This window comes from Trichomycterus rosablanca, chromosome 14, assembly GCF_030014385.1.
Source record: "Trichomycterus rosablanca isolate fTriRos1 chromosome 14, fTriRos1.hap1, whole genome shotgun sequence".
NCBI classification, from domain to species: Eukaryota; Metazoa; Chordata; class Actinopteri; order Siluriformes; family Trichomycteridae; genus Trichomycterus; species Trichomycterus rosablanca.
Genome location: NC_086001.1, coordinates 6,504,608 through 6,523,183, shown reverse-complemented (window position 1 = coordinate 6,523,183; position 18,576 = coordinate 6,504,608). Strand labels below are relative to the sequence as shown.

General features: G+C 39.7%; 2 protein-coding genes across 4 annotated transcripts; both read right to left on the bottom strand.

Annotated features, from left to right (window-relative positions):
* Positions 1-445: 445 nt before the first annotated feature.
* On the bottom strand, positions 446-13,402 carry clta (clathrin, light chain A). 3 transcript variants are annotated; one of them, XM_063008276.1, is made up of 7 exons: positions 13,128-13,402; positions 10,359-10,390; positions 9,446-9,560; positions 9,147-9,258; positions 5,597-5,650; positions 3,497-3,532; positions 446-1,614 (listed from the first exon to the last, which is right to left on the bottom strand). In XM_063008276.1, exons 1-7 carry the CDS (start codon positions 13,312-13,314, stop codon positions 1,443-1,445), a joined length of 708 nt encoding a protein of 235 aa, XP_062864346.1. In that variant the 5' UTR covers positions 13,315-13,402; the 3' UTR covers positions 446-1,442. The 3 variants fall into 3 exon arrangements, with proteins under 3 accessions (XP_062864346.1, XP_062864347.1, XP_062864348.1); XM_063008277.1 differs by lacking the exon at positions 3,497-3,532; XM_063008278.1 differs by lacking the exons at positions 3,497-3,532; positions 5,597-5,650.
* A 1,114-nt stretch (positions 13,403-14,516) lies between these two features.
* On the bottom strand, positions 14,517-18,553 carry nansa (N-acetylneuraminic acid synthase a). The gene is made up of 6 exons (XM_063008582.1): positions 18,329-18,553; positions 16,682-16,897; positions 15,798-15,897; positions 15,460-15,614; positions 15,009-15,275; positions 14,517-14,821 (listed from the first exon to the last, which is right to left on the bottom strand). The coding sequence occupies exons 1-6, from the start codon at positions 18,458-18,460 to the stop codon at positions 14,612-14,614; spliced, it is 1,080 nt and encodes a 359-aa protein (XP_062864652.1). The 5' UTR covers positions 18,461-18,553; the 3' UTR covers positions 14,517-14,611.
* Positions 18,554-18,576: the final 23 nt, after the last annotated feature.

Sequence of the window (18,576 nt, the reverse complement as noted above, 5' to 3'; positions counted from 1 at the left end):
TATGCAAAAGAGGACCTAGGGTCATAGTTAAGAACTGGAGCTCATCCCCAAAGAACAGAGATGGGTTAACAGAGCATGCTAAGGTCACTATAAACCCAGACAGAGCAGCAAAGGTCAATAAACCAGCACTACATTTAGTTATGCTCGAAAACTTTCTGCATGGGGCTCAGATGCTGGTCACCAGAGCAGCATGTTGAATCAGTTTAGCACTCGGTCTGGTCAAGATTATGCAGACTGCTTAATGGAGCACGTAGATAAGGGCACCAGAGGTCAACAAAATATGTGAAACAAGCTAATGAGGATTACAGTCAGGAAAGCTGAGGGTTCTTGACCTATCTAATAAAAAAGTCGTCTTCGTTGATTAATAGCTAGAGGAGTTTACAGTCTGAACGAGGTCAGCTTTGCGATCTCCTAGAAGAAAATGATAAATGAACGACAATGTACATTAAGGTATGAACCACTTTTAATCAGAATCTGCAACAAGGATACAACAACCACGCTGTACTTCTGAACAACAACCGGCAAAGTATACACTGGTCAAGGGATGTCAATGATTAACCGGTTAACCGATAACCGACAAAAAAAATTCATTGTTCGATCGACGCCGTTGGTCAAAAATGTCTTTTTAATTCACATCTGAAAGCTGACGTTTGATTTCAGTCGATTCCCACTCTCAGCGAGCATGTACTAACTGTGTGTACAGCTGCAGTCTGAGAATTTAATCAAGAAAAGATAAACCTATTAAAACTAAAATGACATGGGTTTTGTATCATTGTCCAACATTGTCAATACAAGCTTTAATTTGATTAGCATGTTTAGTCAGAACTAGTAATGAACTGTTCGCTACCGACTCCGAATAAAAGCTACATCATGGAACTAAACTGATTCTGCTCGCTGTGTTTATTTACTGTTCTACATCACTGCTGTTTCCTCTACGCTAAGTGACTTGTTAATATGAAGTTAAATGTGTTTTAGATTTTTATGGGATGCTACAGACTTGTCTGTTATCTGTTAACATCGACTAATGACGGTCGGTTATCGTTATCGGTTAAAATAATTCAACACAATTTGCATCCCTATACTGGTCTGGTTTGCTTAACATCCACTGATGCACACAACACACATCTACAACACACCAACACACGGTTTATACTTAATTCCTGCATAGATCGGATTAAGAACGCGGGAATCGGAATGAAAACACAATGGTGAAGTTTGGTCCACAAAAATCACAGAAAATGATAATACATGGCTATATTTATAGATGGAATATATATGTATATATAAACATAGATGTATCTATATGATATCAGGTGAGAATTTCATATACATTATTCATATATTAGGTTCACAAGCGCAGATGGAAGTGCTGCGCCCCACAGGATGCTGGGAGTTGTAGGTTTTTTTGTGTTCTGTTCTGGATTTTTGCGTGTTTGTGCTTTTTAGCGGACGAGCGGCGTCTGTTTTAGCGAGATGAGGACGGAGCGCATGCGCGACACGTCTTTGGCCTGTTTGCTGGATTTGGGATTGAAGTCGCAGAGCCGGGCCACGCGCTCCCACTCCGTCCCGGGGCTGCTGTCGTCTGCCTCGGACAGGATGGCCTCCTCTGCCGCCCTGCGGCACAGCGCAGAGCACAAATGTCAAACATACACACACAAACACTTGTTTATACACACAAACACACTGTAGCCTCAGAGCTGCCCAAACTCACACACAATACCCACAACTAAAAACACTAAATATCTTTAATATATAATAATAATAAATATAAAAATATATATAAAAATAATAATAAAATATATTTACACTTTTTGTTTAAGTAAATTTATTTTGAACTTTAGTTTAAGGGTCTAAAATGACTTGTCCCTCGGTGTAACAGCAGAGGACACACAAATATACACACACAAATAAAACATTACATATATAGTCACCCGCATCATGCCAGGGCTTTCAAGCAAAGCCCAGTGGTGTGAGACCAAGCAGCTGGCAGCACACTGTGGGCGTGCATTGGCAAAACTTCTGAGCAGCTCTAATAGCAGTGCACCGACACGCTGGTAGTTTGATGGATCAGTAGTCTATGTGCGGCAGCTTGGGGACACTAATCCAGAGTGGATGCTGATTAAACTAAGATGTGTGTCTGAAGTAGCTTTTTTTTAATGGTGCTTCACCTAAAGATGCTAATTATCAAGCAGAAGCGGAGGGTTTTTATAGATCTTTCCAGAACCTTCGAGAAGTTTGTAAATAACATGTTTTCTAGATTTTTTTTTATATTTGCTTGTGCATTTTCTCCTGATTTAAGCATAGCCAATTAGTCTTCCGCTGCTGGGGAACCCGATTGCGTTCGATGAGGGTATATATTTGCCTGCTCCACGTCCCCTCCGACACGTGCGCAGTCCTTCAACCCCTTTTTTTCACCCATGCCTCGGTGGATTCGCACACAAAGGCTCATCCGCTTCTGCACAGGTGCCTTGGTCTGCTAACCAGGGTCCTTGCACAGCGTTTGAAGACCCCACCACTTGATCCGGTTTTTTACCACCCAGCAGACTCAATGGCCAATTTTGTCTGCTGCAGGCACTGCTGGATGGCGAACAGCCGACCGGTAGCAGAGCCAAGATTTGAACCAGGGTGTTTAGAATCTCAGGGCTGGTGTGGTAGCGGAATATCCTGCTGGGTTTTTAAGAATTGTAGACTTTGCTTGTAAGGAAGTTGAGCTATTTTTTAACCTTAAATAGTAAAAAGAAAAACATCATAAAAATTTTAAAAATGACAAAACATTTTTTTTTAAATCCAGAATCTGTTTGTGGCTAAAGATCGGAACGTATGCAAGTTTGGGCATCTGACTGCTAACAGCTATCACTCATTCATCCAACACGTACACCACAGACAGAGAAAACAAAACCTCCTAATGATAACATCCAAATTCTGAACCATTTGATAGGTTTAGCTAATCAAAACAAGCGTCGATAAAACAAAAAAGGAAAGAAAGAAAAAAGGTGTTACAGATTTTCAAAAGCGATTTGGTTGGTAAAAGCGGCCATGAAACAAAGTCGATGCATTTACTTTTAAATCCAAGATTTAGGGTGGAACTGCAGGTTGGCTCATGCTTAGCAGTCAGGAGTTTAAGTGAACCACCAAATAGCTGTGCTAAATCTGAACACACCAATAAACAACTGGAACTGAAAACAAAGAACCACGATATAATACTATAAACACAGCGATCATTGCAGATCTGAAAATCGAAGAGCCTTTGTTTGCTAGTTCATTTCATTTGCCGTTACAGACAACTACTACTGCCACCGCTTACAGTTAATGCTAACATGCTAAAACACACGCACACACACACGTGTCACGAGCACATCACCACAATATTGATGACATTCAAAATCTGAGCATTTGACAGAAACGGCTAGCAAAAAGCTTCGGCAGTTCAAACACCTCGCTACATATTAGCTTTGTATGATGTTTGAGATTATTCTGTTCTGTTTTTTTACTTAACTGGTCTAGGCGGTAGCAAGGATGGTTAATATGAGTGCTTAAAAGGTGCAGAGAAAAGAAACACAAGGAAGAAACAGAGCACAAGTCAGATATAAATCTAGAAAATGAAAAGAAATGAGAAATCTGTGCAGATGATCTGAAGCAGGCATGCTAATGAAAAAATTATTATGAGTAAAAAAAAAAAAAAAAAAAAACTCAAATGAATAAAACACCACACGTCGTATTTAGGTTCCTTACTAATTGAGCTTAGCTTGCAGCCTTCATAACAGGAACAGATGTACAGTTAGCGTGCCTTAAGATAACACCCCTCTTAAAGAGCAAGTCAGATTTTTGTAAACTGGAAAACAATTAGCTAGACTTCACGTCAAGCTTTCCAGTATGTGATCATAAACCAGTATTCCCATAAATCATAAGATGCACAAAGAAACACAACTTGGTATAAAGTCCATAAACACAGGACCCATGAGCAATGTTTGTTTGTTTATTAGGATTGTAACGTCATGTTTTACACCTTGGTTACATTCATGACAGGAACGGTAGTCACTCGTTACACAAGGTTCATCAAAGTTATATCGAACACAGTCATGGACAATTTAGTGTCTCCAATTCACCTCACTTGCACGTCTTTGGACTGTGGTAGGAAACCGGAGCACCGGATTTCCCAAATTTGGACGGTTTCATGTTTGAATGTTTCCAACCCCTGACGTTCTACCCTAAAATCCACTTCAGATTCACAATATTTTGTTAAATGTTTCAAGACTGCCGTTTGGCTTTAAAGAAAATAAGTAATTGGCTGTTTAATTAGATATAAAGGCTGCACAGCTAAGCTCATACTAAAGCCTTATGCCAAACTCTACTTTATCTAAACTACACACACACACACACACAACTAGCTAAGCTAAATCTACAGCAACACTAACAGCAACCCAACATTTACAACCCATAATGCTCAAACAGAATGCTTACCAAGACTATCTGATGCCACAGGTGGTGTTAGTGATGGTTCACTCAGTGTATTATAGATAAAGGTTACAACCAACACTGGGCCAATTAACCCAGACATGTATTAATACCCAAAGGTGTGACCCAACCTGACTAACAGGCCATTCTGTTTAGAGTACCTTACCTTATTATTATTAGTCTTTTACTGTCATGTTTTTACACACTTTGGTCACATTCATGACGGTACAGGTAAATTACTCGTTACACAAGATTCATTAGTTCAAGTTTAATGTCAAACACGGTCATGGACAATTTTGTATCTCCAATTCACCAACAAAAAGATCATGAGCAATTTACCAGATTGGTGCAAGCCAAAAGCTCAGCCAAGTTTATTATATGACCCATAGATGCAAACAGCTTCTAAGATGTGACCACATTAAGGTCGACATTGGTACACATTAACCTTTTCCAGCTAGTTCAAACCTAACCACATGGGTGCAACCTATAGAAACTCAGATACTACAGATTTAGCCAACCTTAGAAACACAATGTAATGGCGAAGACAGAAGCCAAGACTACAGTTGAAGGGTAATGCTAGGGGTGCAGAATAACACCCTGGGAACAATTCTAGGTTAGTATGATTACATTTGCTCAATGCAATTAAAGAAATGTAGATGTTTATTGTTGACAAGTTTGGTTAAGATGCCACTTTTAAGACACACAGTTACTGAAAAGTCAACACTAGTTGCACTTGACTGATATGCTAAAAGTACAACCATGTTACAATGTGAAATTTCACAGCTCATCTTGTAAACGAGAGCCGAAAACTAATAAAAGAGGAAAAAAAGAAAATAAGTATGGATGTATGACAAAAGCGCATCACAAAGCCACACAACCAGCAATGTTGTGAGGGAAAAGAAAATAAGAATCCTTTTCAGAATTAAAAGCACGTGTTTAAAAATAAAACTCAACCCAAAAAATAATAAATCATGCGCCGGTTCACAAATTAAAGCGCCGATTTGATGAGGAGTAGTAATTAAAAAAATAAAAAGGAGTGGAATGATGAAAGCCGGACAGATGGACGGAGCGAGAAGCCCAGTGTTAAGATATGATGGACGAGTGTGAGGACAAAAGAAAAGATGTTAGTTGAACAACATACACATAACCAATCAGGTGAGCGAAGGGCTGTTTGTAGAAATCCTCGTCCAATACCCTGGAAATCCCAGAGGAAGGGCAGCCAATCAGGAGAAAGCAGAGAGAGAGAAGTGAAAGGAGAACACATACATACATACATACATACATACATACATACATACATACATACATACATACATACAGTGTATCACAAAAGTGAGTGCACCCCTCACATTTCTGCAGATATTTAAGTATATCTTTTCATGGGACAACACTGACAAAATGACACTTTGACACAATGAAAAGTAGTCTGTGTGCAGCTTATATAACAGTGTAAATTTATTCTTCCCTCAAAATAACTCAATATACAGCCATTAATGTCTAAACCACCGGCAACAAAAGTGAGTACACCCCTTAGTGAAAGTTCCTGAAGTGTCAATATTTTGTGTGGCCACCATTATTTCCCAGAACTGCCTTAACTCTCCTGGGCATGGAGTTTACCAGAGCTTCACAGGTTGCCACTGGAATGCTTTTCCACTCCTCCATGACGACATCACGGAGCTGGCGGATATTCGAGACTTTGCGCTCCTCCACCTTCCGCTTGAGGATGCCCCAAAGATGTTCTATTGGGTTTAGGTCTGGAGACATGCTTGGCCAGTCCATCACCTTTACCTTCAGCCTCTTCAATGAAGCAGTGGTCGTCTTAGAGGTGTGTTTGGGGTCATTATCATGCTGGAACACTGCCCTGCGACCCAGTTTCCGGAGGGAGGGGATCATGCTCTGCTTCAGTATTTCACAGTACATATTGGAGTTCATGTGTCCCTCAATGAAATGTAACTCCCCAACACCTGCTGCACTCATGCAGCCCCAGACCATGGCATTCCCACCACCATGCTTGACTGTAGGCATGACACACTTATCTTTGTACTCCTCACCTGATTGCCGCCACACATGCTTGAGACCATCTGAACCAAACAAATTAATCTTGGTCTCATCAGACCATAGGACATGGTTCCAGTAATCCATGTCCTTTGTTTACATGACTTCAGCAAACTGTTTGCGGGCTTTCTTGTGTAGAGACTTCGGAAAAGGCTTCCTTCTGGGGTGACAGCCATGCAGACCAATTTGATGTAGTGTGTGGCGTATGGTCTGAGCACTGACAGGCTGACCCCCCACCTTTTCAATCTCTGCAGCAATGCTGACAGCACTCCTGCGCCTATCTTTCAAAGACAGCAGTTGGATGTGATGCTGAGCACGTGCACTCAGCTTCTTTGGACGACCAACGCGAGGTCTGTTCTGTGTGGACCCTGCTCTTTTAAAACGCTGGATGATCTTGGCCACTGTGCTGCAGCTCAGTTTCAGGGTGTTGGCAATCTTCTTGTAGCCTTGGCCATCTTCATGTAGCGCAACAATTCGTCTTTTAAGATCCTCAGAGAGTTCTTTGCCATGAGGTGCCATGTTGGAACTTTCAGTGACCAGTATGAGAGAGTGTGAGAGCTGTACTACTAAATTGAACACACCTGCTCCCTATGCACACCTGAGACCTAGTAACACTAACAAATCACATGACATTTTGGAGGGAAAATGACAAGCAGTGCTCAATTTGGACATTTAGGGGTGTAGTCTCTTAGGGGTGTACTCACTTTTGTTGCCGGTGGTTTAGACATTAATGGCTGTATATTGAGTTATTTTGAGGGAAGAATAAATTTACACTGTTATATAAGCTGCACACAGACTACTTTTCATTGTGTCAAAGTGTCATTTTGTCAGTGTTGTCCCATGAAAAGATATACTTAAATATCTGCAGAAATGTGAGGGGTGTACTCACTTTTGTGATACACTGTACATACATACATACATACATACATACATACATACATACATACATACATACATACATACATACATACATACATACATACATACATACATACATACATACATACATACATACATACATACATACATACATACATACATACATACATACATACATACATACATATAGAAAGACAATCTCACCAGCGCACACATTCACACACATGGACATTTTTACATGTAACGTGTACACATACATACAGACACAAAAGTATGTGAACACCGCTTTTGATCAGTAGGCTTGGATGAAGCATCAAATCTGCACCTTTAAGCTGGACTGAAGTGTCATGTTTTACCCACTTTGATTAAATTCATGACAGGACAAGTAGTTACTTGTTACACAAGAATAATCCGTTCAAATTTTTAAATGTCAAACACAGTCATGGACAATTTTGTATCTCCAATTTGCCTCACTTGCATGTTTTTGGACTGTGAGAGGAAACCGGAGTTCCTGGAGGAAACCCATGCAGACACCTCCATCTGAGAACTGAACCCAGGACATTCTTGCTGTGAGGCGACAGTGCTACCCACCAAGTCACCGTGCCTGGTTGGTACAGCAGCCAAGCGCATTTCGATGTCCATGAGGTAGGACGTTATATGATGCCAGGTGTCCACATACTTTTCACCATGTAATGTATATCGCCAAACATATAGACATGTGATCTCAATAGATAAATATATACACAGACAGACATGTAACATGACACTGGCTTTAAAACTTACCTCAGATACACATCATATAGATAAACTAGCTCCCTAAAGCTGTGTGAATGTGTGACTGTGTTATTTAAAATCAGGCCTATTTTACACACACAGCACATTAAAAGACCAGACATGTAACGGTGCTAAAAAAGTAAATGCCCCCTTTTTATTCACCTTTATATGTAAAATATAACTGTTACTCATCTTAAACCCTCTCAAAATACTTTTCTTAGGTTTAGTTTTTACAGAAATAAGGTTTAGATGCTTAAACTGTAAGTCAGAAAAGAGTTACAATGCCAATTTTATTGTACCAGGACTTCACAGGAACACTCAGGGCTCAGTGCCTTGTAAAAAATAATAATAATAATAATAATAATATAATAAAAAGTTTGTGGGGGTGCCAGAGAAGTGCAAATGTCTGTAACCACGTGTAAAGTTACACTAATAACTCTATATTCCAAAAACCTAAAAAGACTTTGCAAACATGGCATTCGTGGGAGCAAAGAAAAATAAAACTGTTAACTATGAGGAACATCAGTTCCCGGGTTCATGCCCAAAAACCATTAGTACAACCATGGAGCTAAAATGAATTCACAGTAATATAAAAAATGTGTCAGATTATAGAAAGTGCTTATTTAAAGTCATTTTTATTTAAAGCTCACGCAAGCAGATATTAACTTAAGGGCCAATTACTTTCCACATGAGTGATATAAGGGTTTCTTGAACTTTTGTGGAATATTGTGTTTGATAATCTGAAATCTTTTGTGTGATATCTGAGAAAACCAGAGAGGGTGCAATTACTTTTACTCAACATCGAACATAAACAACACAATCACAAACATTCACGCTCAGTATAGGCAGAGTAAACAGTAGGGAAATAAGTGAAACAGTGAGAAAAATTGTGTCATACATCTATTGTATGTCCTTATCTCTGCTACTGAGTATTACCAAGGCTAGTGATTCATGCTACAGCAACTACATACGAGTGTGTGTACCTGTTGTTAACTTTAGTTTTAGCTAGCTGCTCGTCTTGGCGGGCGTGCCACTCTTCCAGCTCCTGCTTGGCTTTCTCCTTCCACTCGACCTCCTGTTGACGAGAGTTTGCATCTGCACAACACACAGTGACAACAATGGTTTTGTCTTTTTATAAACATAACTACTGAGATCTCAGTTTCGCTTGCTCGGTCACTCCCACACACACTCAGGCACGCATGTACACACACAACATATTGCAAAATACCAAAGCGGCATAACTTTTGCATGTTTTCTGTTTCATTTCTATAGTAGGTCTTACCTAGAGCCTCCAGTCTATCACGCTGCTCCTCTCTCCACTTGCGCAGGCTTTCAGGCTCTGCCTGCATACGGTCAACGCTGGAGATGGCAGCGTATACATCAGAGGGACCGTTAGTCTGCAAAGCACATACACACATTACATGTTAAGTTCAAATGGTAAACAATCATTATTGTATTAGTTAGCATTTGGAGGTAGGGCTTTTTTGCATGGAAGCTTCTCATGCCCATGCATGGTACTTAAAGCTTATTTGACTGTGGGCAGTGTGACCCATTTTCTAACTTTTTCCAAATTTAAGAAAGACCTGTGTCTTGAACACATCCTCTTAGCAGAGGTGGGTTTTTTTTTTTTTTTTCAAATCAGACCCCATGTTCCGTGTACTTTCCCAGGTGCACTTGATTTAGCCCTGTTTCTATGTGCCCGGTGGAGTCAGCGGCTGGAGTCAATCCCAACTAGATTGAAAACGTCTGACCAGTCTTCTCTGACCTTTCATCAACAAGATGTTCTCCCACAGAACTGCAAAACTGCCACAGTGAAAATCACAAGCAATCAGCAGTTTCTGACAAACTCAAAGCAGCTTGCCTGGCACCAACAACCACGTCAGACTTACTCACATCGAACAGCAGGAAAATCTGATGTGTGACTATGAATGGAAGATCTTGACCCATGAATGGCTATACGTTATACAAATTGTTCATCAGTAAACACAGACAATTCTCTGGTGTCCTCCCACCTTTGTAAACACTTTGAGTCCTGCCTTTTGCCAATTCTTTACTGGTGAAGCCAGAACTGCCGCAGCCCCTACCAGGGCAAAGCGGTTGGTAAAAAAAATAAAAATAAAAACAGTTGTGTGTTTGTCGGGTTCATTACAGTATGTGTAGTTCAGATTTTGGTTTCAGTTGAGATGTGCTGTTACCTCGTGCAGATGATCTCCGTTTAGTGATCCACCTGAATATAGACAAAAAAAAAACAGAGAGAGAACAATTATGTAGAGAACATTGTATACATTGACAGCAAAACAAAAATATAATTATCATTAATTGTTTTATATTATTCTAATAATTAATTCCAATATAGAATCTCTAAAACTTTTTTTACATAATACAGATTGAGTAAAGCAAATATTAAAAGTAAATATTTATCAAAGTTCTTTCCTTCTTGAACACCACATGGTCAAAAAATGTGTGCACACCTTAACATGAGCTTTTTGGACACCAAATTTCAAACCTAGACCTCAGGTACAGCTCATGGGCAAATGACCTGAGTGTAAATTTTCCTTCTTTTAATAACAGCAAGTCATAAAGGTCCTGACAAAGCAAACCTCATTCCTCCTGTACAGGCACAGCCAATTGTACCTGTATGTGGGCGCCTGACTGATCAATAGCACAGATATATTCAAATATAAAGATTTTACCAAAGGTAAAAATAAGTTGGAAGGATCACAAAGAGTTGATGTGGTGAGTTTATCCCAACTGTAAGTAGGCCACTGGTTCCAAATGTCTGTAATAAGAGAACATCATTGCTCATTATTTATTCAAAATGTTCAGCCTGATTAAAGTCAGAGCCAGGAGACCAAACAGCCAGCTGAAAGGACACGCCTGACAGACTGCACTAATTATTTCTCTAGAAAAATGTTAAATATTCATAATTAGTCTATAAAATCTATTTTATTTCAATTTTCCCAATTTATTGTATCAATCCATATTCACAATTCCAAGCTTCTTTTTTGATTTCATTTTAAAGCAATATGAAATAAGCAGCGATGTGAAATAGGTGGACAGGGCAGCAATCCATCACATAGGCAATCCATAGCAAGACATAGGCAATCATGTCTGTGTGTAGACACCCAATTGGCCAATAGTAGTGGGCTACTAAAATGTATTGCTGCACCAACCGAGAGCCCCAAATTCCGTAAGTGTAAAAATGTGAGTTAGTCAGTTAAATGGAAAAATTAAATGCACATTTGTGTGTCGTCTGGAGGCTGCCAAAAATATCCACATAAACGCTGTATTACAATAAAAAACATTTATCCTCAATTTGCTTTCAATGATTTCTGATCTGTGCATTAATGCACACAAATGAATTCGTCATGATTTCACAGAGCTGCTAAACAAAGATCTACCATCATAAACGGTGTCAAAGCTCACCAATCCTCGGCACATGCAGTGAATTGCTGTGTTAGCTGGAACTATTCTGCTTCCAGTTCAAAGTTCTTCTGTAATTATCAACTACACACTCCAACTCCCATTTACAGCAGCTCCTTACATTATCCTGTTCTGCCTTAGTACTACTGCTCTTTATTCTAAACTATATGGCCAGCAGTATGTGGAAACCTAAGCCTTTGAGCTGGTTGGACATGCCATTCCAAAACCTTGTGCATTAATATAAAATTATCTTCCCTTTCTTTGCAGCTGTAACAGCTTTCACTCCTCTGGATAAGCTTTCCACAAGACCTTAAAGTGTGTTTGTGAAAACCTGTGCCCATTTAGGTAAAAGATCATTTGTGAGGTCCAGCATTGAGGTTGGCGAAGGCCTGGCTCTCAATTCATCCTAAAGGTTTTCAGTTGGTTTAAGGTCAGAGCTTTGTGCAGGTCACCAGGTCTAAATGGGCCTCACTTCGTGGCCATGAGGATCAGTCATAAGATCGGCAGATTGAGCTGCTGTGTTAGTAAAGAGGAAATCCTGTAATACAAAGAGAATGTACCGCATTTCCTGCTGCGCTAGCACTAATCATGTCGGATACAGATGGATTTTCTGGAACTTTTACCCAGAAAGATCTTCTTTCGTTTTGCTCCAGTCAGTTGAGAGCCCTGTCCAGGGTTCGAACCCAAACATACAGGCGCTACTGCTGCCATCAAAACTCAACTTAACATACTTCAATTATTGGCGGCACGGTGGCCTCACAGCAAGAAGGTCCTGGGTTCGATCCCCAGGTTGGGCAGTCAGGGTCCTTTCTATGTGGAGTTTGCATGTTCTCCCCGTGTCTGCGTGGGTTTCCTCCAGGAGCTCCGGTTTCCTCCCACAGACCAAAGAGATGCAAGTGAGGTGAATTGGAGATACTGTCATGTAACCAAAGTGTAAAACATGACGTTAAAACCCTAATAAATAAACAACATACTTCAATTACGAATTCCCATAAATATCTGTAGGCTTTGTCTCAATTCCCTCGGTCTTAAATGTGTAGCGCACTACATAGGGTGTAAACCGTTATAATATTGTACACTCATTAGTGCACTTAGAGATTGTTTGGCTGTTCGGTAGCATTGTTGCAAGACAAGTGCTCTATGTAAAGTGTAAAATACAATCAGTTCATATATTATATACTGCACTACGTAGGACATAAACACATTTGGGACGCGTCCAGTAGGTTCCAAAACATTATCGTGCAATACACGTTAAACACTACTACACTGAGAACACTAATCCTGTGACCGAATTTCAAATAACCGCCATAGCGGTATGAAGTGCACTAGGTAGTGTATTATTTTTCAACTGTGTATACCGAACGTAGTGCACTACTTAGCCAATATTAAGCGAATTGGGATACAGCCAACAAATATTAAAGTGAGGAGAACGTTAGACGTTATAATTGTAAAAAAACACACACATTATAGAATTACATTTAAAACAAAAAGATTACTGGATGATTTGAAATGTTCTTATATTAAAAATACAAGTGCCTTACCGTTGGAATCGATCATGTTTAAAGGAATTTCTCCTCCGTCCAAGATGCTGAATCCTTCATCATTTTCTATCCCGGCGATTTCACTCTCCTGCTGGGCCAGGAACGCAGCGGCCGGGTCCTCCTCCTCGGCTCCAACTCCGTTTCCTCCGTTATTCTGAGGAGAGCTGAGCATGTCGAAATCATCCATGTTTTTTCTTTAATAAAAACCTACAACCTACACAGAAATGGCTGAAATCTAGTAGATTGAAGCCCGGCTAGCCCTCGTCAACCGTCTGTCTCTGAGAGAAGGACGAACAGATGACGACAGCGCTAACCGTTCAACCAATCAGCGCAGTGCTTTTCTGACTGACATATTTCTCAGCCAATAGTTATTCAAATGCTTTCATAGTTGGCCAATAAAATGACTAAACAGTTTCCGTTGCTTGTCCCGTGATCTCACGCATGCGCGCCTGAAATACTGCAATATTAAATATGCTTATCTTTTCAAAGTACACGCCACTACACATACTAAGTAGTATGCTAGAATAGTACACGACGAAATGTTATCCACCTCCTTTAGCATACTATTTAGTACGCAAGTATGTGCGATGTGAACAAATAAAAATAAAAGTTATTTTTGTGTCTACAGTTATGAATTAAATGTACTGATATTAGTTTTATATATTTAAATGTAAATTAATAAAACTGTCAATTAATTCAATTTCATGTCACAATTTTATTTTATTTACTTATCCTACTTATCCTATTTTATTTTACACCCTACTGACCTTTTAACTGCACCATACATTTACATTTTCAGCATTTAGCGGACGCTTTTATCCAAAGCGACTAACAGTACTGTGACAGTATACAGTCTAAGCAATTAAGGGTTAAGGGCCTTGCTCAAGGGCCCAACAGTGGCAACCAGGTAGTGGCGGGGTTTAAACCGGCAACCTTCATATTACTAGTCCAGTACCTTAACCGCTAGGCTACACTGCCCACAACACACTTTTAGGCATTTTTTATGACTAATATCCTGCCCAATCATGGGCAGCATGTAATGTATTCTAATAAACTCCCACCTCTCAAAACATGCAGATGGTGGATTGGCAGCTTTAAATTGTCTGTGTGATGAAGTGAGTCCAGTGTACTACAACACACTCTTAGGCATTTTTATGACTAATATCTTGCCCAATCATGGGCAGCATGTAGTGTATTCTAATAAACTCCCACCTCAAAACATGCAGATGGTGATAAATTGTCTGTGGAATGAAGTAAGTACAGTGTACTACATTTTAATAATTAATTTAATTAAAAATAATAACCTATACCATCAGAATCTGCATTTAGCGGGTTTTAACAATCTTCCTTTGGGTTCATGAGCACCTTGAGATACAAAAAACAAATGGAGAAAGGTAAAAAAATGCAAGTTTATTTTTAATTTACTCTTTATTTGGCATGAGAGGTTGATGGCACCAGCTCTAGTTTAATCAGCAAGAGTTCATTCACTCTTTGGCTCGTTTGCCGTAAGTCTCCACTGCTTCCTCTGTGACACTCTCGTCCTCATTGATGTCCACCTTCACCTTCTTCCCCACCAGCTCAAAAAGGTCCTCAGGAGCAATGCCCTTCGGCTCGGCCACCTTCACCGTCAGCATGTCAAGAGTCAGCTCAGTTCCTTTAGGAATTGCTGTCTTCGCCACCACTGATTTACCCAGCTACAGAGACAAAGAGAGACATGAATACACCAGCTACACCAGATAATGATTTTTACCAGAACAGCTCACATAATACAGCTACTATTAGTACAGTAGCATGTAATTTGGAACACAGACCAGTCATTTACCAGTCTTATCTAATTGTTTTACCATAACTTTATGAGTGTGTATGTGTGTTAGTTTTTACCTTATCATGACAGGGTATTTCACAGGCCAGCATGCGTTTAATGCCATTGCCGAGCGATCGCTCCACAATTCGGACAGATCGTACCAACTCAGCAAGTTCAGAGGGGTCAAGGGAGGAGGCATGGTCGTTTCCTTTCCAGGTCTTATCCAGAGTGATATGACGTTCTAGCACCTTGGCACCCAGAGTCACTGCCGCCAAAGACACAGCAATGCCAGTCTCATGTCCAGAGTAACCAATTGGGATGTCTGGAAACTCCTTCTGGTACTCCTATTGGTCGGAACAGAGAAAGGGACAGTAAGTATAATAATTAGAAGAGTTTATTTTCTTATTTTTGTTTTCTTGTTCTTTCTTTGTAAATGAGGGACAATGCAAATGAGTCTTATGTAAGCAAAAGGACTGAAGATGAATGTGTTAGCGTTAACGAGCGTTAACGTGAGTACGGGTGCAATACCGAGATGACACGCAGGTTGATGTCCTCAGGTTCGAGCGGGTATGCGCTGGTACACTGCAGGATACAGAAATTTTTATTGTGTTTCTTCACGGTCTCATAGACTCTCCTCATTGTCTCCATTGACTGCATACCACTGGAGACCACCATGGGCCGACCTGAATGGAAGGAACGATAATTAAAACTAGACTGTAATCAAAACACTAAATACACACACAGTGTTACCAATACACTACTGATCTACACACAAATACAGAACAAAAACTACTCAAATTCCTCACAGAGCCAGGTTTTATGTTCTTTCTTACATGTAACATGTAACAAGCATTAGTGCTAATAACCTTTTTTAGCGGTTATCTCCAGGTAGGGGAAGTTGTTGGTGTCTCCAGAGCCAACTTTAAAAAAAGGCACGTCAAGTTCATGAAGAAATTCTACAGCCATCTGAAATAAAATCAAGCGTTAAAATTTTACAATCAGTCCAAAAACACAGCTATATTCATATGTATATTTTATGGTGTGCGCTTGTTTGGCGGAGCAATAAAATACACCCAGAACCTCTGAGATCCAGGGTTCGAATCTCTGCAGTGCTATCGGTTGATGGGTGTCTATACCGACATAATTGGCTACTAAGTGGAAAGGGGTGACAGAACAGCCTACCCATTGGGAGGTGCACTTGATAATAGAAGGGATGCAGAACGGGCATCAGGCGTAAAACCCATGCCTATTAGTATGTGTGTACAGTAGCATGAAAAAGAAACCTGAAACCTTATATTTATGTAAAATTATGTAAAAAATACATTTACTTTTAAATTTTCAGCATAAAGCAGACCCTTTTTGACAGTATATTGTCCAAGCAATTGAGGATTAAGGACCTTGCTCAAGGGACCCACAGTGGCAGCCTGGCAGTGGTGGGGCTTGAACCAGCAACTTTTCAATTACTAGTCCAGTACTTTAACCACTAGACTACAACTGCTCTAAAAACTACCTTACCTTAAACAAAATTTAAACAGCCTAAAATCCTTTTAAAACTTATTTTAGGCGTCAGTTTTTCTTTACAACATTCCTGCACATTGGGAGCAGAATGTGTGGTACTGTAATTCTGAGGTTGAGATCAAAACTAATAAATAATTTAGTTTTTTTTTAAATGCAATGCAGGCAAAGGAAAAAAGTTAATATATTTAACAGTTGTAACATTTAGTTTTGTGTGGAAAACATGACTCCTGACCTCGTCCATGCCAGAGGCGGTGAAGTAGATGCCAACTTCCTGAGCGTAGCGCTGCAGTTCTCTGTACTGATCGTGGCTGAACTCCAGGTAACGCTTGTGCTCTCCGTACGTTTTTCCCCACGAGTGTTTGGAGGTGTAAGGGCGCTCCAGGGCACGTTTATTAAATTTATACTCCAACTCACTCTTCTGAAACTTAGCACAGTCTGCCCCGCAATCCTGAAACAAAATCAGTAACATCATTTTAAATAGAACAACAACTTTTTATTACTTGGGTTTTAAATAAACCAAATAGATAATATTGCTGATTTATGCTGTACAGTTATGGTCCAAAACACTAACAATTCAGGCTAGATGGCTGGAGGGCAAGCTGTAGCCTAGTGGTTAAGGTACTGAACTAGTAATCCAAAGGTTGATGGTTCTAGCCCCACCACTGCCAGGTTGCTGCTGTTGGGCCCTTGAACAAGGCCCTTAACCCTCAATTACTCAGACTGTATACTGTAACATTAATGTAAGTCGCTTTGGATAAAGGCGTCTGCTAAATGCCTAAATGCTAAACTATATAAACACTTTACATTGTGTGATATGAAGGTGTTCATGTATGTAAAAGATTATATTAGTAATTTAGAGCTTCTACAAACAGTTTCTGTTATAATTATTTGTATAAACTTTTTCTCAGGCTGTTGCCACCGTGACCCTCACCAGGAAAGTGAATAGAAACTGAACTGAGCTCTATTTGCTCCTGCTTCTTATAACCCTGAGCTTTACTAACACTCCTGAGCTTCACCATAGGGTGCATGTGTGGATTTACGTTTACATTTTTGGCATTTAGCAGACACTTTCTTTCATCCAAAGCGACCTACAATACTGTGACAGTATACTGTCTGAGCAATTGAGGGTTACGGGTCTTGTTCAAGAGCCCAACAGTGACAACCTGGCAGTGGTGGGGCTTGAACCAGCAACCTTCTGATGACTAGATCACTGTACTTCTTCCCCTAGACCTTATTATACAGTGAGTGGCGAGTAATCAAAGGAACAAGTGTACATCTGTGCTTAAGACTCTACTACACAGATGTGACATGTTTTTCTAGAAAACATAGGCACTCACTAAGAAGAAAACGTGTAGTATTCTTCCAAATAATCAAATTGTGTACATTTTCTTGTTTGAGTCCAAAAGCATTGAATACTGTGCTCACGTGGGGTGCTACATATCGTCAGAGATCCTGACTGTCAGTGGAAGACTTTTTGGCCAGGTAGGGCAGCAGCATAGGTAAGTAGTTCAGTCCGCGCATGCGTACTGGCGCTCAGTTGTCAACTTTGACAGCAGCATTGTTTACAGTGCAAACTGCACTATAAGATTAATACATTTATAATTAAACCATATTAAGCATATTACACATTAAATCACTATCTTTAAAGACAATGTGAATATTTTAAAACTACACAAATAATCTTATATAAAACCTGAAGCTGAATTTAATCAAATTTATATAATAGAATAAGTTATTTAAAATTCTTATGTTAAATTATCATGAACAATAACTAATTAATAGAGCACGTAAAACTAAATCCTACAGCTAAAACTCTTGTAGGAGCAAAAGTTTGACATGCGTATAATTTATTTTAATAATAAATGAATAGATTTCTTACTTTAGCGAGCTTGATCATCTTCTTGGCGATCTCTAAATCTCCCTGATGATTCTGTCCGATTTCTGCTATAATGAAGCACGGGTGATCAGATCCGATCATCCTGCCAGGACACAGTTCAAACTGCAGCACCATCTTCTTCACTTTATATTGTGTAAACTAGATTTAGTGCTATAATCACTGTGCTACACTGCACTGTACAGGACTGAGTGAATAAGTGAATCATATAACTCTCAATCACTCATTCATAT

Excerpts from the sequence above, each read along its gene's own strand:
- clta (XM_063008276.1), bottom strand. The coding sequence starts at position 13,314 with ATGGATGATTTCGACATGCTCAGCTCTCCTCAGAATAACGGAGGAAAC. Across the intron at positions 10,391-13,127 it reads AAACATGATCGATTCCAACG|GTGGATCACTAAACGGAGAT; the intron begins GTAAGGCACTTG and ends GTCTATATTCAG. Across the intron at positions 9,259-9,445 it reads TGATAGACTGGAGGCTCTAG|ATGCAAACTCTCGTCAACAG; the intron begins GTAAGACCTACT and ends TGTGTTGTGCAG.
- nansa (XM_063008582.1), bottom strand. The coding sequence starts at position 18,460 with ATGGTGCTGCAGTTTGAACTGTGTCCTGGCAGGATGATCGGATCTGAT. Across the intron at positions 15,615-15,797 it reads GGAGATAACCGCTAAAAAAG|GTCGGCCCATGGTGGTCTCC; the intron begins GTTATTAGCACT and ends CCTTCCATTCAG. Across the intron at positions 14,822-15,008 it reads AAATACCCTGTCATGATAAG|CTGGGTAAATCAGTGGTGGC; the intron begins GTAAAAACTAAC and ends TTGTCTCTGTAG.